The following is a 22,675-nucleotide window of genomic DNA, read 5'->3' as shown; positions in this document are numbered from 1 at the left end:
TTCTAAAACAACATTCCGATCCAGGAATCTCATTCATCGAGAAAAGTGTGATGTAAACTGGGATTTCGGGGAAAATCATGTCTTTTTTTTCTTTTACGAAGAACAATTAAAATCACATTTCTTAGCCAAAAAAATTGTTTCGAAATTGTAATATACCATAGTAAAATACTTCTTTGCGTTAAATAATATAACATAATAAAATATTTCTTTGCGTTAAATATCTTAATATATATTACACAACCTTAGCTGGTGAGGACAGAGCGAATAATATAAACCAAATGAACCAAAGTATGATAAAATATAGACCATGTGTAATTATTTCACATCTTAATTTCTGTACTTAATGGAAATATGTGCTCTATTCCGATGTTCTACGACATACTTTTTTTCTAAAAAAAAAAATTCTCAGGCCAAACAATATTCTGCTTCAAAATTGGAAAATAACCGTTATTTTTTTTTTTTTTTTGTCCTAAAGAAAACCCTAAAATAAATCATAATTCTTCGTAAGAGATAACAGGTACTGAGTAATATGAAGCGAATTATTACGAATTTCATAAACAATTATTTCAGAATTTAATTTCACGTCTTATTAGTCCCTCAAAATTTTGATAGATATTTTTCATCTTGATAAATATGACCTAAACTATGATGTTAAAGCTAATCTATCTTTATTTAAGAAAATTAGAAAAAAGGTGGGTATTATTTACACCAAAAACACTTGTTCTAAAAAAATTTAGTTTAATGAAAGGCCTCTTTACTAAAATAATACACGAAAATATTCTATAATGCATCCAAGGGCCAACAGAACAACTAAGGAATACAGTAAACTAATAGTAATTTCAAAGCTAAATCTTAGGATTGAACGGCCCTACCCCCATCCCCCCCCCAGAAAAAAACATTTAAAATGTCAACATAATGGGGTCTATGCTGAGATTTTAAATGAAACCTATTTTCTAAACTGACAAAAACGTAGATGATAACAGAACAAGGTATTTTTCACATCAAAAATTTTTCGTTCTAAATGAAAGACTTCTTGTAATAATACTCAAAAATATTATATAATGCTTACCTAGGGGAGACATAGCGAGAAATATAAAGCAAATTGGTTATGAAACCTATTAAACGTAATTTTGGGATGGACGTAAAGCTAATAATTACGAATCCAGTAAACATCAAACATTTCACTTATAACACTGACCAACGGCTAAAATGTTTCCGAAATGAAAGCTGCTCATCTTTATTAATTTGGGTTCGCTAAACATGAATACGATGCTTAAAATTAATAACTCAAGATCTGGAAAACCCCCAAAATGGACTGTGGAGGATGCACTCAACACCCAGGTATTGCACCTCCCTCCCTGCTGCTTTCTATTTGCTTCCGGGATGTCACCCAGTGAACACGGGCCTTACTCGTTTCTGGTCTTTTTTTTTTTTTTTTCCTATTCCGACGTTTCTATTCGTGTAGCGTTCTTGTCATGCAGTTGTTGTTTCGTGTGCTCAAGTCTAAAATTCGATTTGGAGCTGCTTAAATAGTGTAATCGGAGTGGGGGCCATTTTTTGTTTACAATTACATTACAATAATTGATGCATCTTGCAGTGTTGTGACCAGGTTTTCTGTTCTCTGCGGAAATGAGCTGCTCCGGTTGTGCAAAGGCCCGCGTGTGACTGACTGCTGAGTGATTTCTTTGCCACACGTCAGTGAAAATGCCTTGTAAGAACGTCGCCATTGCAGATAACTTTTGTTAATCTTGTGGTGAAGTGACTTTTGCATCAACGCAGTGTGCCATTACCCAGATCATAGAAAAGGCATACAGTCTTTACTCTGGCTGAGAGGCTGAAGACCAGGGCAAGATCTGTTCTCCATACACGCTGCAATGCTTGTGCAACAAACCTTTCTAGCTTGGTGATTCGTGAAAGGCGATCAGTGCCTCCTGCCGTGTCCAAGGTGTGGAGGGGGCTGACAGATCACGTCGGTAACTGATCTTTCTGCATGTTGCCTCAAGTCCAGCAAGGTATTTCCAAGACGAAAAAGTGGACCTTAAGCTATCCGAATATACCAATTTCTGTGCGCCGGGTACCCCATGGTAAAAGACTTCCCATTCTAGAACCTCCGCAAGTCATTTTCTCTGAAATTAGAGGACGAACAGGATGACGAAATTAATGAAATATGTAAGCCATCAACACCAAGAGATCCTGATGTCGCGCCTAGTATGACGTCTGCTGAATAACACAGGACTACGCATTATGAATTAAACGACCTCGTCAGAGATTCGGAACTGTCGAAGAGTAAGGCAAAGCAGTTGGCCTCGTGACTTCAAAAAAGGAGTCTCCTTGATGTAAACTTAACAGATGTCTGTGTGTCGTTCCCGTCAGAAAGACTTTGCTCCATTCTTTAAGATGGGAGGTAACCTAGTCGACTGCAACGGTGTAGATGGCCTGTTGGCAGCCCTCAGTATGAATCCTAACCCTGAGGCGTGGAGACTTTACACACTTGTAAAAGTTAAGTCTACAAGCTGTTCTGCTGCATGGTGACAACGTGTTGCCGTCAGTTCCAGTTGGGTCTGCAGTCCATACGAATGAATCATATGACAACATGAAGCATCTTTTGAACTGCATAAACTACAAGAAATACCAATGGCAGTTTTGAGGCGACTTTAAGGTTGCTGCTGTCTTGCCTGGACTGCAGCAGGGATACACGAAATTTTTCTGTGTCCTGTGTGATTGGGAGAAACGAGGAGAGACTACTCATTACGACAGTCTCTGGAACCAGGAACAATGAACGTACAGCACCTACCACTGGTAGAATCCAGCAAGATTTTGCTATCTCCTCGGCACATCAAACTGAGCCTCACGAAGACCTTCGTTTAAAGCCATGGATAAAAATGGGCCAGCATCTAGGTACCTGAGTGGAGAAATTCCCAAGGCTCAGTGGGGCAAAAATTAAGGAGGGTGTTTTCGTCAGTCCACAGATCCGCGAGCTCTTCCAGAGACGATCAGTTCGACCGCATCCTCAGTGGTAACGAGAAGACAGCGCGGGATGCTTCCCGGCAGGTAGCAACCACCTTTCTAGGAAATATCGAGAGGAACAATGACAAGGAACTTGTGGAAAACCTGTTGTCATCCTATCAGAAATTAAGAATCTAATATGTCTTTAAAGATACATTTTCTGTACTCTCACCTGGATTTTTATTTTTTTCTGCTCACTGCGGAGCAATGAACGAGGAGCACGGCGTACGTTATCATGAAGTCATCTCGGCGATACAGGGAAACGGTACCAGGGCAGATGCAGTTTAGCGATGTTAGCGGACTATTACTGGACGGTAACAAGAGATGCTCCAAGACTTGTATGCAAACGAAATACGCTGCAGAGTAGCGTTTAATCGAGGTACGCCAGTGACCGAGTGTAACCTGTTTCCCCAATATAGTCTGTAATACATATTAAACGCCTTTTTTTTTTTTTTTGGAAACCATAGCCAACTGAGCATTTTCATGGTCATTTTCGTGTTCATCCCAAAATTCAGAGGAAACACGTTTCATCTCCGAAACTTGTTGATCAGTGTAATGGAAAATATTGCATATTCTATACTGGCCGAAACAGAGCTAGTAATTATTATGAAGCAAATAACCATGATTTATTTTAAAAATATAATTAATGGAAAGCTTAATTAACATGAATTCATTACTCTAAGACTACATATTGAGCCCAGAATCGTCATCGACAAGAAAAATTCTATATAATACAACTTTTGAAAAGAAAACCATTTTCCAAGTAAATATAACGAAAAATGCAGGTAATAATAATATTTCAGCGTATTTTCCAGGCTAAAAAACTTTTTCTCAAAATTACAATCCAATATGATGAGAGGTTTCTAAACTTGATAATATAATGTTAAATATTTTATTATGCACATTTCAAAAGACAGGTTTGTCCCTTACTCCAAAATTCGTAAGTACTTTCCCATGTCTTTTCATTTTTCGTTTCATAATTCTCTATTTCAACTAAGGCCCGGCTTTGATGTGAACTTTCGTCCGTGACTGGAGCCTTCAATATGACAAAAAAAAAAAAAAAAAATGCTTCCACGGTGAAACAGATGGCTAATAATTATGAAGCAAATGAAACCATAAATATGTAATCAGTCTACAGCTTAGTTATGGTACTTATTGACCCCAACACTACATATGGAGCCTAAAATTTTGATCAGAATGGAACATATTCATACAGAGTTTTTACTTTTCAAGGAGAAATGAAAAATGCTGACAATAAATACTTCAGGGTATTTCTATGACGAGAAAACTATTTTTTCTAACTGGAATAAAACTTTATAATGAAAGGTTTATCTAATCAAAACAATTAATAAAAGTGTTCTATGATGCATTCTTGGACCGATAATTATGAAGCAAATGACCATGAAATATCATATGCTCGACCTAAAGCTCAATCACACTAAATATTAACTCCAAAACTACATATCAAATGCAGAAACAGATCTTGAAAATAATACCAATATTCAAGTTTGAAAAGAAATTCATTTTCCAAAGAAATATAAGGAAAAGCGCGGGTCATAGTTCAGGGGTCTTCAGGATTAAAAACTTCTGTTTCAAAATTGGAATATGACATACTTAAAGGCTTCTACATTTACAATAATAAAGTAAAACATTTTACAACGTTTTCTTGGGTCGACAGATGGAAAATAATTACGCAACCATGAAATATCTTAAAACATATATTCAATCTAAAAGTTGATTACGTAATATTGACTCAAAAACCACATGCTGATAAATATAATAGATTTTATTTATACACAAGTATTAAAGGAAATCCATTTTCCAAACCAAAATCATAAAAAAAAAGACAGGTGATTAATAGCTCAAGGTATTTTCTCCAGTCCAAAGAACTTTCTTGAAAATTGAAGCATATCATAATGAGGCTTCCAAAGTTGATAACGTAAAATATTCTATTATGCTTCCTTAGGCCGGCAGATAGCCGATAATCTAATGTAAATAACCGTGAAATATTCTACACATATAGTTAGTCTAAAGCTTAATTAAATGATTTATTGACCCCAAAACTATACATTGAGCTCAGAATCGTTATGAGCATGAAAAATATTACCTAAAGTGAGATTTTAAAGGGTGTCTTTCCTTCCTTCCGATTGATTCCCTTTTTCGCTCATTCATTTCCCAACTTGGTTCGTCCATTCCCTCCACCTGTGTGTGTGTGTGTGTGTGTGTGTGTGTGTGTGAAGGCTTCCTGCACGGGAGGTCTGGTCTAGGTCTGTCCCCACTGATGGCATCGAACAACAAACTGACGCGCGTCATCGGATGTGACGTCGACCCTAAAGTCACCTTCTTTTAGGCCTGGCCAGGTGGAGCTGTGGCTGCTTGTTGACCATAACACCACCGCCCCTCTCCCGTCCCACTCCACACCCCTCCCACATTGTTCCAACTCCACACCCATCCCACCAACCACCCGGCGGCATTCCCTCCCCTCCCACCCACGCCATTTCCTGCCTGGTGGTGTTTGATGTCATAACAAGGAGCACTCCGGTCGCTGCCTGGGTGGCAAGGCGGCCTCTCTCGTAGAGGCTGGGTCAAGGGGAGGTGGGGTGATAGGATGGGGCGGGGGGGGGGGGGAGTTGACGGAGGATGGATGGAGTTGATGAGTTTAGGGAAAGGGTTGATGGGGGAGGGATGGGGCTAGATAAGTCTCAGGTGGGAGTTGAGGAGAGAGAGCTGGGGTGGATGAGTCTAGGGTGGGGATAGATGAGACTTGGGCGGAGGTTTGAGGAGGGAGGGATGGGTTGGATGAGTCTGGGGTGAGAGGTTGAGGAGGGAGGGATGGGGGGTTGACTGGTGAGGCTGATGAGTCTGGGATGTGAAATGGGGAGTAAAGAAAGGAAGATGAGAGAGGAGAGGACTCGATGATAAAGGAACGGAGAGAGGAACCGAAACGAAAGTAAGGAAGTGATAATGGAGGAGCTCATGTGAAACAAATCCTGGCTAAGAAGTGAGGCGGGAGGGTAGACGATGTACACATGGGACTGAATAGCCTATTCAGGTCAGACCTATGGAGTAGGAAGTTGGGCTTGGAGGTTACAAGAGAGAAAGGAAACATCGTAAGGCGTGGGAGTAAGGAAGCAGAGTTAGGAGCAAGACGATGAGGCCACACAGTAACTGGATTGGGAGGAAGAGTGGAGACGTTGAGTGGGGTGGAAGGATTCAGAAGATTGGTGAAGTTACTCGATACTAAAAAGTTCCTATGAGATGACGGAAGGGAGGAGACTATATCATTCTTTACAGGAGGTGGTAAAATGCTAGATATCCTTCAACGGAGCAAAATGCCCGGAGGGATTATCAACAGAGGCGTCTTTTCCATACTGGGTAAAGTTAAGGAGTCAGAAAAGTGATAATCAACAAAGACCTAGAGAGGCTTCACCACTTGATAGCATATGAATATGATGGACTTCCAGGAAACCGAAAGTAAAATGATAAAGACGGAGAAATGATGCTAACTTATAACACCATTGTGCAGAGGGAGACTTTGAGGAATCTTCTTATGTAAGTAGGGAAGCCCGACGCTGGAGGTAGAGGTTGAAAAAAATGTCACCAGCAAACCATATTGAAATAACACTCAAGGAAATAAATCATTCAATGGTAAAAACCCAAACTTGCTGTAAAGGTCATGGAAAAATAGGTGTTCACACAATATCTAAATATTATATGACATAACTTACAATAAGTGTTTACAAAATATCTAAATAATGAGACATAACTTACAGTAGGTGTTCAAAAAATATCTAAATAATATATGAGACATAACTTATAGTGTGTAATAACATTTTGGTTTCTCTACTTACAGAATCGCTGAACATGATGCAACGGAGGGTAAGAATAATCATACTAGAAATGTACTTGGGGTACAGGAAGAGGGCAGCCTTTATAATCCTGCTCGTGTTGGGAGCAGGGAGGAGGTAGAGAGGAAGGATTACAGCTTCTGAATTCCTCAACGGACCTGTCGAAGTCGATATGGTACACTTTGAAATACGAAGGAAATACAAGAGAACAGGAAAGTGGATAAGATGAAAAAAATTAAAGTTTATGAAAAACTTTAGTAAAAGAGTTGTGAATGACTGGGAAAGGTTAAGTGGAAAAAGTGTAAATCGTAAACATTGAATTTCAAGACTGCAAAACACAAAAGACAGCTTAAGGAAATGGGTCCCCCCTAGTGTGATGCTCCTCCCCATACGCAGAAACAGGTAATCACACACACAAACACAGGATGTACCAACAAGCGGTGCCGCAAACTGTCAGACGAGCATGAAATTCTCATAAAGAAGAATGTTTGTAACTGTGGAGATAACAATGTCAGTTTGGCAATGTGATGGGTGGCGTGATGTTAGTGGGTGGTGTGATGTAAGTGGGTGGTGTGATGTAAGTGGGTGGTGCGATGGTAGTGAGAGGTGTGGTTAGTGGATGGTGTGACGATGGGTAGTGTGCTAGTAGTGTGATGGTAGTGGGTGATGCGGCGGGTTTGTGTGGTTAAACGCGGAGGGTATAGTTATTGGGTGTTGATGTAACTGTTCAATATACGGAGAGTATGACTGAGTGGACATGAAACTCCACTATGACGTCAAAAATCTTTGGACTTAACCATGGAACATGCCATATGGCGGTTCTAAACCTTCGAAACCGAATTAATCGTCTACCAAAGCTATTATAAGAAAACCATGGTCAAGATGAATGTCAAATGAATGTCGAATGAAATCTCATTCAACACCATGGAACATGCCATATGACGGTTCTAAACCTTCGAAACCGAATGAATCGTCTACCAAAGCTATCATAAGAAAACCATGGTCAAGATGAATGTTAGATAAATGTTGAATGAAATCTCATTCAACACCGTTCTATCTGCGATACTTTAGTCCTTGTGAATCAACGTCAACATCATCTAAAATACAACTTCAAGCGAGACTAAAAGATTCCATATAAGCCACAAAACTCGACTAAACCTAACTTATGCATCTCTAAAGCACAAATATGTAATGTCTACTGTAGTTCAATTTTCTTGTATGATCCTATTCGTAAGGAAAGTATCGGCAGAGGCAGACAGCGCCAGTTGGATCAGAGCGGCTCACAGACAATGCACACAAATGGAGGGATAAATAAACGGGGCGCGGGGCCCGGCTGGGTGGTCGGTGCCTCTGTGTTTGTTTATGTGTGTAGCGACTTACCTCATGTTAGCCTCGCCAGCTTCCCGCGCTGCAAGCACCTTCTCTTTCTTGCCTACCATCAATAAACGCTGACCCACTGCTATACCAAAGCGTTAATAAACACAGAATATAACCACTTTACCGGGAAACATGATTGCCCGCTCAGGAAGCTAAATATAATTACATAAAACTACATAAAATTTTTTTATACCTCGTGATATTCGCCTCAATTAGTGTATCTAAGAATATACCTATCAAAATATACCTGTCACTTGATTAAACTGTATTACTTGGTGAATAAAATCCTTTTATATCAGAGGTTTTAATATATAACAGTGGCATAAGCGCATTATGAGTGCATTTTTTCTTCGCTTATATCACGTGCAGAAGAAACATTCATACATGTATTCTTGTTTCGATAAGTCCTGAACTAACAATTCTTGCGACCAAAGAGAAAAAAAAAAAAAATCTGCCGCTGCAGCAGCCGGTGCCCGAGGCCACACTGCAACGTCCGCGTGATAGCTAATAGCATGATTGTTTTTTCAGGCAAAAGTGTGTGTTTATCCTCCGTGTTCCGGGGCGACAGGCTGCCCAACTCAAAATAAACTTCGAGCTGCGAGTTGCATGCACTGAGACCTTATCTTTGGCTCTTGTCATCCCCTCATTTTTATCTACAAGAAGAAAATGATATATTTATGTACTCTGGAATAAGTATGTTTGATTATCTGTTTAAAAAACCTGTATACAAGCCTTTCTCTCAGAATGAGTGTAAAAACTGAATCATAATATCCCGCGACAGATGGCGTCAACACGATGGGAGAAAAAATTAGTAGGAATTTTATCCTAATATCATCAACATAGTCCTTATTTGACAGATGACAGTGTTAGATAAATACTTACGAAGACAATAACCATATAGAGCTAAAACCCAATTCATGAGTAATCCTAGACGAAGGATGTAGCAATTAAACTTACAGAACAAAAAGCTATACTACTGGCATTGCTAATATTCTTTGGAAACTATAAATTCCCAGTCATTCGACATAACGATAATTTCCGCTTGTAAACATGTGACATCATTTATAAATACACTTACGCACACACAATAACTTTACAGTTTCTGTAAATAAATACTTGTCAAATTATCAACAACATCACTAACAAAATATATCCACAAATTTGCCGCGCTTATAATATTTTTAGTTCATGTTGTCAACACATCAGAGAGCCATACATTTTATTCACTTGGAGTGAAGGTATTACAGAATGTATAATAAGCACATATAGGAGCGAACAACATGTACAGGTGTTACCGGACTCCATCTGCATGAGCTTCCGCCGCGAATAAAAAGTCACCTTGAGCGATGCTGCATCATCATTCATAGAGAAGCCTTTCTTGTCTTGATTCCCAAAATTCCTAAAATTTCCCAAACAGCTTCGGTCTTACTACCTTTCCTTCACGTTCTAACGCTACTACAGCTGTCTCTCCCACTGACGAAGCCACTCCTTTTCCCTTCCTTTTTCCCTTATAACTTCACTTTGGATGATTAGCTTTTCCTCAGCCTCTGATGCTCTCCTCGCTATTCATATGCCCTTCCCTACAACCTCTTTCCTATACAGTCAGAAAAGCGATTTCTCTCCCTCTGGACTCAGGCATGGCTTACGGACCAGATGGCATCCATCCCCGTGTTTTGGAGGGAATGCACTTTTGAACTTCCACATCATCGTCCTGTTGCTTTGATTTCTACTATTCCCAAAGTGTTTAAATTCCTCTTCTACACACATTTCCTTAAGTATTTGGAATCTCACAGTCTTCTCTTTCATTAACAGTATGACTGTCGCAAGGCAACAAGACTCACCAGTGATACCCAATCCTATCTTACGAATGTTCAGTCATCAATTAAGTGACTTTGGAGAACATTATGTTGTAGCCCTTGATGCATCAAAAGCTTTGTCAGGGTATGGCATTAAGGTCTTATCTACAAGCCCCATTTTTTTGGCTTTCCTTTTCAACTCTGTTCCCTCTCTCATTCCCTGTCAGTAATGGCGTCCTTCAGGGTTCTGTCCTGTTTCCTTCACTACCACCACTTTCAACCAATGATTTCTTGTCTTAAATAGAGGAACAGATTTAGTCATACGACGACGACTTGACACTTCATTCTTCCAATTCCTTAAAATTCGTTCCATTCTATATGTACTGTTTCTAAAACCATTCAAAACTCTCCCGTCTCTATTTTTATGGGATCTGTAATTCCACCACTCAACACAATGAACGTACTTCCTAACAATATTACATCTAACCGACCCCACATTACACAAATAGCTAAGACTTCTTTTAAAAAACAACAGAGTCCTGTTCAGATGTAAATTCTTTTCTGAAAAGATGCCTCATTTACACAAAGGACTGGTCTGTCCTTGTATGGAGTATTGTTCTTATACCTGGGGAGGTTCTACCTCTACATACTTTCTAAACATAAAAGTATACCTGGGAGGTTCTACCTCTACATACTTTCTAAGCATAACAGAGATTTAAGCAATGAAATTTCTCAACTGTACCAATCTGATTCGAAACCTGAACAGCTTACCATACACCGCAGTGTTGGTTTTCTTTCCCTCTTCTGCAGATATAACTTTGGTAATTTTGGGGAGAGTTGTTTGCTTGTGTATTCCGCTACTATCGAGATCAGGGAATACAAGGAGGGCTACTGCTTTAAATGACCACTGTGTGGCCAATGAGATATGTGATAAATACTTCTTTCCCTAATCGCCAACCCCTAGAACTCATTACTCCCTCGTCTCTCGTAACAACTACGACCTGTCTTTTCTCCTCGAAAACTCTCAAAATATTTCACCTCCTCATATTTCTTCTTCAACCCTTTTACATATTTCAATTAATGTGGACTTTTGCCGACGAATGAAGAATTCAACACGAAAAATAGATGAGTGCCTGATTCTAAAACATAATCGGAAACAGGAGTTAAAGGGATCTAAAGATGGATAAATTATATATATATATATATATATATATATATATATATATATATATATATATATATATATATATATATATATATATTCTATTCTTTTATAATTAGTCACTGTCTCCCGAGTTAGCGAGGTAGTGCATGGAAACAGACGAAAGAATGGCCCAACCCTCCCCATACATATGTGTATGCATAAACGCCCATACACGAACATATACATACATATACATTTCAACATATACATAAATATACATACACAGACATATACATATATACACATGTACATATTCATACTTGCTGCCCTCATCCATTTCCAGCGCCACTCCGCCACACCTGAAATAGCAAACCCCCCCCCCCCAGCGAGGTAACACCAGGAAGACAAAAATGGCCACATTCGCTCACACTCAATCTCTAGCTCCCTTTCCACATCCAGGCCCCACAGACCTTTCCATCGTTTACCCCAGACGCTTCACATGCCCTGGTTCAATCCATTGACAGCACGTCAACCCCGGTATACCACATCGTTCCAATTCACTCTATTCCATGCATGCCTTTCACCATCCTGTATGCTCAGGCCTCGAACGCTCAAAATCTTTTTCACTTCATCCTTACACTTCCAATTTGGTCTCCCGCTTCTCCTTCTTCCCTCCACCTCTGACACATATATCCTCTTTTGTCAATCTTTCCTTACTCATTCTCTCCAAGTGTCCAAACCATTTCGACACAACCTCTTCTGCCCTCTCAAACACACTTATTACCACACATCTCTCTTACCCTTTCATTACTTACTCGATCAAACCACCTCACCCCTCATACTGTCCTCAAACATTTAATTTCCAACACATCCACCCTCCTCCGCACAACCCTATCTATAGACCATGCCTCGCAACCGTATAACATTGTTGGAACCACTATTCCTTCAAACATACCCATTTTTGCTCTCAGAGATAACGTTCTCTCCTTCCACACATTCTTCAACGCTCCCAGGACCTTCGCCCCCTCCCCCAATTCCGCTTCCATGGTTCCATCCGCTGCCAAATCCACTCCCAGATATCAAAAACACTTCATTTCCTCCAATTTTTCTCCATTCAAACTTACCTTCCAACTAACTTGTCCCTCAACCCTAATGAACCTAAAAACCTTGCTCTTATTCACATTTACTCTCAACTTTCTTCTTTCTCACAATTTACCAAACTCAGTCACCAACCTCTGCAGTTTCTCATCCGAATCAGCCACCAGTGCTGTATCATCAGCGAACAACAACTGGCTCACTTCCCATGCCCTCTCATCCACAACAGACTGCATACTTGCCCTTTCTCCAAAATTCTTCCATTCACCTTCCTAACAACCCCATCCATAAACAACCATGGAGACATCACGCACCCCAGCCGCAAACCGACATTCACTGGAAACCAATCACTTTCTTCTCTTCCTACTCGTACACATGCCTTACATCCTTGGTAAAAACTTTTCACTGCTTCTAGCAACTTACCTCCCACACCATATACTCTTAAAACCTTCTACAAACCATCTATATCCACCCTATCATACGCCCTCTCCAGATCCATAAATGCTACAAACAAATCCATCTGTTTTTCTAAGTATTTCTCACATACATTCTTCAAAGCAAACACCTGATCATCATCTACCACTTCTGAGACCACACTGCTCTTCCCCAATCTGATGCTTTGCACATGCCTTTACCCTCTCAATCAATACCCTCCCATATAATTTCCCAGGAATACTCAACAAACTTATACCTCTGTAATTTGAACACACATTCCGCCAATCCTCAGGCACTTCACTGTGATCCATACATAAACTAAATATCCTTACCAACCAATCAACAACACAGTCACCCCCATTTTTAATAAATTCCACTGCAATACCATCCAACCCGCCACCTTGCCGGCTTTCATCTTCCGCAAAGCTTTCACTACCTCTTCTCTGTTTACCAAACCATTCTCCCTGACCCTTTCACTTCGCACACCACCCCGACCATAACACACTATATCTGCCACTCTATCATCAAACACATTCAAAAAACCTTCAAAATACTCACTCCATCTTCTCATTTCATCAGAACTTGTCATTACCTCCCCGTTTGCCCCTTTTACCAATATTACCATCTGTTCTTTTGTCTTACGCACTTTATTTACCTCCTTCCAAAACATCTTTTTATTCTTCCTAAAATTCAATAACAATCTCTCACCCCAACTCTCATTTGCCCTCTTTTTCACCTCTTGCACCTTTCTCTTGACCTCTTTCTTTTACACATCTCCCAGTCATTTGCACTACTTCCCTGCAAAAATCATCCAAACGCCTCTCTCTTCTCTTTCACTAACAATCTTGCTTCTTCATCCCACCACTCACTGCCTTTTCTAATCTGCCTACCTCCCATCTTTCTTATGCCACATGCATCTTTTGCACAAGCCATCACTGTTTCCCTAAATATATACCATTCCTCCCCCACTCCCCTAACGTCTTTTACTCACCTTTTTCCATTCTGCACTCAATCTCTCCTGGTATTTCCTCACACAAGTTTCCATTCCAAGCTCACTTACTCTCACCACTCTCATCTCCCCAACATTCTCTCTTCTTTTCTGAAAACCTCTACAAATCTTCACCTTCCCCTCCACAAGATAGTGATGAGACATCCCTTCAACTGCCCTTCTCAGCTGATTTACATCCACAAGTCTCTCTTTTACACGCCTATCAATTAACAGGTAACTCAATAACGCCCTCTGGCTATCTCTCCTACTCACATACGTATATTTATGTATATCTCTCTTTTTAAATCAAGTATTCCTAATCACCAGTCCTTTCTCAACACACAAATCCACAGGTTCTTCATCATTTCCAACTACAACACTAAGCACCCCATGTACACCAGTTATACCTTCAACTGCCACATTACTTACCTTTGCATTCAATTCACCCATCACTATAATAGCCCGGTCTCGCGCATCAAAACTGCTAACACACTCACTCAGCTGCTCCCAAAACACTTGCCTCTCATGATCTTTTTTCTCGTGACCAGGTGCACAAGCACCAATAATCACCCATCTCTCTCCATCCACTTTTATTTTTTTCTATATCAGAGCTTACTTTCTTGCACTTTATCACATACTCCCACAACTCCTGTTTCAGGAGGAGTGCTACTCCTTCCTTTGCTCTTGTCCTCTCTCCAACCCCTGCTTTTACCCCCAAGACATTTCGAAACCACTTTACCTTTACCCTTGACCTTCGTTTCACTCAGAGGCAAAACATTCAGGTTCCTTTCCTAAAACATACTACCTATTTCTCCTTTTTTCTCATCTTGGTTACATCCACACACATTTAGACACCCCATGCTGAGCCTTCGAGGAGGATGAGCAGTCCCCACATGACTCCTGTTTCCCCTTTTAGAAATTTAAATGCAAGAGGGGAGAATCTAGCCCTCCGCTCCCGCCCCCTTTAGTGTGTGTATATATATATATATATATATATATATATATATATATATATATATATATATATATATATATATATTCTTTCTTTTCTTCCATACTATTCGCCATTTCCCGCATTAGCGAGGTAGCGTTGAGAACAGAGGACTGGGCCTTTGAGGGAATATCCTCACCTGGCCTCCTTCTCTGTTCCCTCTTTTGGAAAATTGAAAAAAAAAAGCGAGAGGGGAGGATTTCCAGTCCCCCGCTCCCTCCCCTTTTAGTCGCCTTCTACGACACGCAGGGAATACGTGGGAAGTATTCTTTCTCCCCTATCCCCAGGGATATATATATATATATATATATATATATATATATATATATATATATATATATATATATATATACATATATATATATATATATATATATATATATATATATATATATATATATATATATATTTTTTTTTTTTTTTGCTTTGTCGCTGTCTCCCGCGTTTGCGAGGTAGCGCAAGGAAACAGACGAAAGAAATGGCCCAACCCACCCCCATACACATGTATATACATACGTCCACACACGCAAATATACATACCTACACAGCTTTCCATGGTTTACCCCAGACGCTTCACTTGCCTTGATTCAATCCACTGACAGCACGTCAACCCCGGTATACCACATCGCTCCAATTCACTCTATTCCTTGCCCTCCTTTCACCCTCCTGCATGTTCAGGCCCCGATCACACAAAATCTTTTTCACTCCATCTTTCCACCTCCAATTTGGTCTCCCTCTTCTCCTCGTTCCCTCCACCTCCGACACATATATTCTCTTGGTCAATCTTTCCTCACTCATTCTCTCCATGTGCCCGAACCATTTCAAAACACCCTCTTCTGCTCTCTCAACCACGCTCTTTTTATTTCCACACATCTCTCTTACCCTTACGTTACTTACTCGATCAAACCACCTCACACCACACATTGTCCTCAAACATCTCATTTCCAGCACATCCATCCTCCTGCGCACAACTCTATCCATAGCCCACGCCTCGCAACCATACAACATTGTTGGAACCACTATTCCTTCAAACATACCCATTTTTGCTTTCCGAGATAATGTTCTCGACTTCCACACATTCTTCAAGGCTCCCAGAATTTTCGCCCCCTCCCCCACCCGATGATCCACTTCCGCTTCCATGGTTCCATCCGCTACCAGATCCACTCCCAGATATCTAAAACACTTCACTTCCTCCAGTTTTTCTCCATTCAAACTCACCTCCCAATTGACTTGACCCTCAACCCTACTGTACCTAATAACCTTGCTCTTATTCACATTTACTCTTAACTTTCTTCTTTCACACACTTTACCAAACTCAGTCACCAGCTTCTGCAGTTTCTCACATGAATCAGCCACCAGCGCTGTATCATCAGCGAACAACAACTGACTCACTTCCCAAGCTCTCTCATCCCCAACAGACTTCATATTTGCCCCTCTTTCCAAAACTCTTGCATTCACCTCCCTAACAACCCCATCCATAAACAAATTAAACAACCATGGAGACATCACACACCCCTGCCGCAAACCTACATTCACTGAGAACCAATCACTTTCCTCTCTTCCCACACGTACACATGCCTTACATCCTCGATAAAAACTTTTCACTGCTTCTAACAACTTGCCTTCCACACCATATATTCTTAATACCTTCCACAGAGCATCTCTATCAACTCTATCATATGCCTTCTCCAGATCCATAAATGCTACATGCAAATCCATTTGCTTTTCTAAGTATTTCTCACATACATTCTTCAAAGCAAACACCTGATCCACACATCCTCTACCACTTCTGAAACCACACTGCTCTTCCCCAATCTGATGCTCTGTACATGCCTTCACCCTCTCAATCAATATCCTCCCATATAATTTACCAGGAATACTCAACAAACTTATACCTCTGTAATTTGAGCACTCACTCTTATCCCCTTTGCCTTTGTACAATGGCACTATGCACGCATTCCGCCAATCCTCAGGCACCTCACCATGAGTCATACATACATTAAATAACCTTACCAACCAGTCAACAATACAGTCACCCCCTTTTTTAATAAATTCCACTGCAATACCATCCAAACCCACTGCCTTGCCGGCTTTCATCTTCCGCAAAGCTTTTACTACCTCTTCTCTGTTTACCAAATCATTTTCCCTAACCCTCTCACTTTGCACACCACCTCGACCAAAACACCCTATATCTGCCACTCTATCATCAAACACATTCAACAAACCTTCAAAATACTCACTCCATCTCCTTCTCACATCACCACTACTTGTTATCACCTCCCCATTTGCGCCCTTCACTGAAGTTCCCATTTGCTCCCTTGTCTTACGCACTTTATTTACCTCCTTCTAGAACATCTTTTTATTCTCCCTAAAATTTAATGATACTCTCTCACCCCAACTCTCATTTGCCCTTTTTTTCACCTCTTGCACCTTTCTCTTGACCTCCTGTCTCTTTCTTTTATACATCTCCCACTCAATTTCATTTTTTCCCTGCAAAAATCGTCCAAATGCCTCTCTCTTCTCTTTCACTAATACTCTTACTTCTTCATCCCACCACTCACTACCCTTTCTAATCAACCCACTCCCACTCTTCTCATGCCACAAGCATCTTTTGCGCAATCCATCACTGATTCCCTAAATACATCCCATTCCTCCCCCACTCCCCTTACTTCCATTGTTCTCACCTTTTTCCATTCTGTACTCAGTCTCTCCTGGTACTTCCTCACACGTCTCCTTCCCAAGCTCACTTACTCTCACCACCCTCTTCACCCCAACATTCACTCTTCTTTTCTGAAAACCCATACAAATCTTCACCTTAGCCTCCACAAGATAATGATCAGACATCCCTCCAGTTGCACCTCTCAGCACATTAACATCCAAAAGTCTCTCTCTCTCTCTCTCTCTCTCTCTCTCTCTCTCTATATATATATATATATATATATATATATATATATATATATATATATATATATATATATATATATATATTCATTTCTGGGGATAAGGGAGAAAGAATACTTCCCACGTATTCCTTGTATGTTGTAGAAAGCGACTGAAAGAGGAGGGAGCGGGGTGTCTGGAAATCCTCCCCTCCAGTATTTTCTTTCCCAAAGGAACAGAGAAGAGGGCCAAGTGAGGATTTTCCCTCTAAGACTCAGTCCTTTGTTCTTAACGCTACCTCGCTGACACGGAAAAAGGAGAGTATGTATAAAAAAAAAAAAAAAGTGCCAGGCGGGGAGTGCTCATCCTCCTCGAAGGCTCAGACTGGGGTGTCTGAATGTAACCAAGATGAAAGAAAGAAGAGATAGGTTGTATGTTTGAGAAAAGAAACCTGGATGTTCTGGCTCCGAGTGAGACGAAGCTCGTGGGTAAAGGGTTTGGAAATGTCTCGGGAGTAAAGTCAGGGGTTGGTGAGAGGACAAGAGCTAAGGAAGGAGTTGCACTACTCCCGAAACGGATGCAGGAGTGTGTGACTGAATGTAAGGAAGTAAATTCTAGACTGATGTGGGTAAAGCTGAAAATGGATAGTGAGAGAAGGATGATTATTGGTGCTTAAGCCCTTGCTCATGAGAAGAAAGGTCATGAGAGGCAAGTGTACTGGGAGCAGCTAAGCGAATATATCAACAGTTTTGATGGGCGAGAATTGGTATTATTGATGGGTGATTTAAATGCGAATGTAAGTAATGTAGCAGTTGAGGGTATAATTGGTGTGCATGGGATATTTAATGTTATGAATGGAAATGGTGGAGCATGTGGAGTTTTGTGCTGAAAAAAGACTGATTTAAAAAGAGAGATATACACAAGTATACGTATATGAGTAGGAGAGATGGTCGACGGCCATTATTAGATTACGTAATGATTGAAAGGCGTGAAAAAGAGAGACTTATGAAATCACACTGCCCTTCCCCAATCTCACGTTCTGAACATGCCTTCAATCTCTCAATCAATACCCTCCTATACAATTTCCCAGGAATACTCGACAAACTTATGCCTCTGTAGTTTGAACACTCACCTTTATCCCCTTTGCCTTTATACAACAGAACTATACATGTATTACACACACACACACACACACACACACACACACACACACATATATATATATATATATATATATATATATATATATATATATATATATATATATATATATATATATATATATTCATTTATTTATCTATTTTGTTTTGTCGCTGTCTCCCGCGTTAGCGAGGGAGCGCAAGGAAACAGACGAAAGAATGGCCCAACCCACCCACATACACATGTATATACATACACGTCCACACACGCAAATATACATACCTATACATCTCAATGTATACATATATATATCCACACAGACATATACATATATACCCATGTACATAATTCATAGTCTGCCTTTATTCCTTCCCATCGGCACCCCGCCACACATGGAATAACAACACCCTCCCCCCTCATGTGTGTGAGGTAGCGCGAGGAAAAGACAACACAGGCCCCAGTCGTTCACACTCAGTCTCTAGCTGTCATGTAATAATGCACTGAAACCACAGCTCCCTTTCCACATCCAGGACCCACAGAACTTTCCATGGTTTACCCCAGACGCTTCACATGCCCTGGTTCAATCCTTTGACAGCACGTTGACCCCGGTATACCACATCGTTCCAATTCACTCTATTCCTTGCACGCCTTTCACCCTCTTGCATGTTCAGGCCCCAATCACTCAAAATCTTTTTCACTCCATCTTTCCACCTCCAATTTGGTCTCCCACTTCTCGTTCCCTCCACCTCTGATACATATATCCTCTTGGTCAATCTTTCCTCACTCATTCTCTCCACGTGACCAAACCATTTCAAAACACCCTCTTCTGCTCTCTCAACCACACTCTTTTTATTACCACACATCTCTCTCACCCTTACATTACTTACTCGATCAAACCACCTCACACCACATATAGTCCTCAAACATCTCATTTCCAGCACATCCACCCTCCTGCGCACAACTCTATCCATAGCCCACGCCTCGCAACCATACAACATTGTTGAAACCACTATTCCTTCAAACATACCCTTTTTGCTTTCCGAGATAATGTTCTCGACTTCCACACATTCTTCAAGGCTCCCAGAATTTTCGCCCCCTCCCCCACCCTATGATTCACTTCCACTTCCATGGTTCCATCCGCTGCCAAATCCACTCCTAGATATCTAAAACACTTTACTTCCTCCAGTTTTTCTCCATTCAAACTTACCTCCCAATTTACTTGACCCTCTACCCTACTGTACCTTATAACCTTACTCTAATTCACATTCACTCTCAACTTTCTTCTTTCACACACTTTACCAAACTCAGTCACCAGCTTCTGCAGTTTCTCACATGAATCAGCCACCAGCGCTGTATCATCAGCGAACAACAACTGACTCACTTCCCAAGCTCTCTCATCCACAACCGACTGCATACTTACCCCTCTTTCCAAAACTCTTGCATTCACCTCCCTAACAACCCCATCCATAAACAAATTAAACAACCATGGAGACATCACACACCCCTGCCGCAAACCTACATTCACTGAGAACCAATCACTTTCGTCTCTTCCTACACGTACACATGCCTTACATCCTCGATAAAAGCTTTTCACTACTTCTAACAACTTGCCTCCCACACCATATATCCTTAATACCTTCCACAGAGCATCTCTATCAACTCTGTCATATGCCTTCTCCAGATCCATAAATGCTACATACAAATTCATTTGCTTTTCTAAGTCTGTATTTCTAAGTATTTCTCACATACATTCTTCAAAGCAAACACCTGATCCACACATCCTCTACCACTTCTGCAACCACACTGCTCCTCCCCAATCTGATGCTCTGTACATGCCTTCACCCTCTCAATCAATACCCTCCCATATAATTTACCAGGAATACTCAACAAACGTATACCTCTGTAATTTGAACACTCACTCTTATTCCCTTTGCCTTTGTACAGTGGTACTATGCATTATACTTAACCGCCGTCTCCCGCGTATGGCCCAACCCACCGGCATACATATGTATGCAAATAAACGCCCACACACACATACACAAACATATACATTTCAACGTATACATACACAAACATATACTTAAATACACAAGTACATATTCATACTTGCTGCCTTCATCCCTTCCCGTCGCCACCCCGCCACACACGAAATAGGACAACCCCCCCCCCCCCCCATCCAGCGAGGTAGCGCCAGAAAAAGACAAAAGAGGCCACATTCGTTCACACTCAGTCTGTAGCTGTCATGTCCAATGTATCGAAACCACAGCTCCCTTTCCACATCCAGGCCGCACAGACCTTTCCATGGTTTACCCCAGACGCTTCAAATGCCCTGGTTCAATCCACTGACAGCATGTCGACCCCGGTATACCACATCGTTCCAATTCACTCAGTTCCTTGCACGCCTTTTCACCCTCCAGTATGTTCAGGGCCCCAATCACTCAAAAGCTTTATCATTCCATCCTTCCACCTCCAATTTGGTCCCCCGCTTCTCCTTCTTCCCTCCACCTCTGACACATATATCCTCTTTCTCAATCTCTCCTCACTCATTCTCTTCATGTGTCCAAACCATTTCAACACACCCTCTTCTGCTCTCTCAACCACACTCATCTTTTTACCATACATCTCTCTTACACTTTCATTACACTCGATCAAACCGCCTCACACCACATATTGTCCTCAAACATTCCATTTCCAACAGATCCACCCTCCGCAAAACCCTATCTACAACCCATGCCTCGCAACCATATAACATTGTTGGAATCACTATTCCTTCAAACATACACATTTTTGCTCTCCGAGATAACGTTCTCTCCTTCCACACACTCTTCATCGCTCTAAGAGCCTTCTCCCCCTCCCCCACCTTGCGACTCACTTCCGCTTCCATGGTTCCATCCGCTGCTAAGTCCACTCCCAGATACCTAAAACTTTTCACTTCCTCCAGTCTTTCTCCATTCACACTTACCTCCCAATTAACTTGTCCATAAATCGTACTGAACCGAATAGCCTTGCTCTTATTCACATTTACTCTCAGCTTTCTTCTTTCACACACTTTACCAAACTCAGTCACCAACCTCTACAGTTTCTCACCCGAATCAGCCACCAGCGCTGTATCATCAGTGAACAACACTCACTTCCCAAGCCCTCTCATCCACAACAGACTGCATACTTGCTCCTCTCTCTAAAACTCTTGCCTTCACCTCCCTAATCACCCCATCCATAAACAAATTAAACAACCATGGAGACATCACGCACCCCTGCCGCAAACCGACATTCACTGGGAACCAATCACTTTCCTCTCTTCCTACTCGTACACATACCTTGCATCCTTGGTAAAAACTTCTCACTGCATCTAGCAACCTACTTCCCACACCATATACTCTGAAAACTTTCCACAAAGTATCTCTATCCACCCTATCATATGCCTTCTCCAGATCCATAAATGCTACGTATGAATCAGTCTGTATTTCTAAGTATTTCTCACATACATTTTTCAAACTAGACACCTGATCCACACATCCTCTACCACTTCTGAAACCACACTGCTCTTCCCCAATCTGATGCTCTGTACCTGCCTTTACCCTCTGAATCAATACCCTCCCATAAAATTTCCCAGGAATACTCAACAAACTTATGCCTCTGTAATTTGAACACTCACCTTTCCCTTTTTTGTACAATTGCACTATGCATGCATTCCACCAATCCTCAGGCACTTCACCATGATGTATCCATACACTGAATATCCTTACCAACCAATCAACAACACAGTCACACCCTTTTTAATAAATGCCATTGCAATACCATCCAAACTTGCCGCGTTGCCGGCTTTAAACTTCCGCAAAGCTTTCACTACCTCTTCTCTGTTCACCAAACTATTCTCCCTGACCCTCTCACTTTGCACACCACCTCGACCAAAACACCCTATATCTGCCACTCTATCATCAGACACTTTCAACAAACCTTCAAAATATTCAATCC

The 22,675-nt window shown here is 41.0% G+C and overlaps 1 protein-coding gene across 5 annotated transcripts in view; it reads right to left on the bottom strand.

The window, feature by feature from the left end:
- LOC139750835 (metallophosphoesterase MPPED2) overlaps positions 1–22,675 on the bottom strand; it is a 378,611-nt gene that overhangs the window by 130,778 nt on the left and 225,158 nt on the right. The window contains exon 8 of one of the 5 annotated variants that reach the window (XM_071665616.1): positions 6,858–7,012. The exons of 3 other annotated variants lie outside the window; for them this stretch is intronic. In XM_071665616.1, the coding sequence (XP_071521717.1) occupies positions 6,901–7,012 (112 nt within the window). In that variant the 3' untranslated portion in view covers positions 6,858–6,900. Of the gene's footprint in view, positions 1–6,857; positions 7,013–8,599; positions 8,885–22,675 lie in introns of those variants that run through there. One more of the 5 variants, XM_071665621.1, reaches the window with a different exon arrangement.

This window comes from Panulirus ornatus, chromosome 10 (genome assembly GCF_036320965.1).
Source record: "Panulirus ornatus isolate Po-2019 chromosome 10, ASM3632096v1, whole genome shotgun sequence".
Lineage (NCBI taxonomy): Eukaryota > Metazoa > Arthropoda > Malacostraca > Decapoda > Palinuridae > Panulirus > Panulirus ornatus.
The sequence above is the reverse complement of the archived record's forward strand: the minus strand, read 5'-3'. Positions and strand labels throughout refer to the sequence as shown.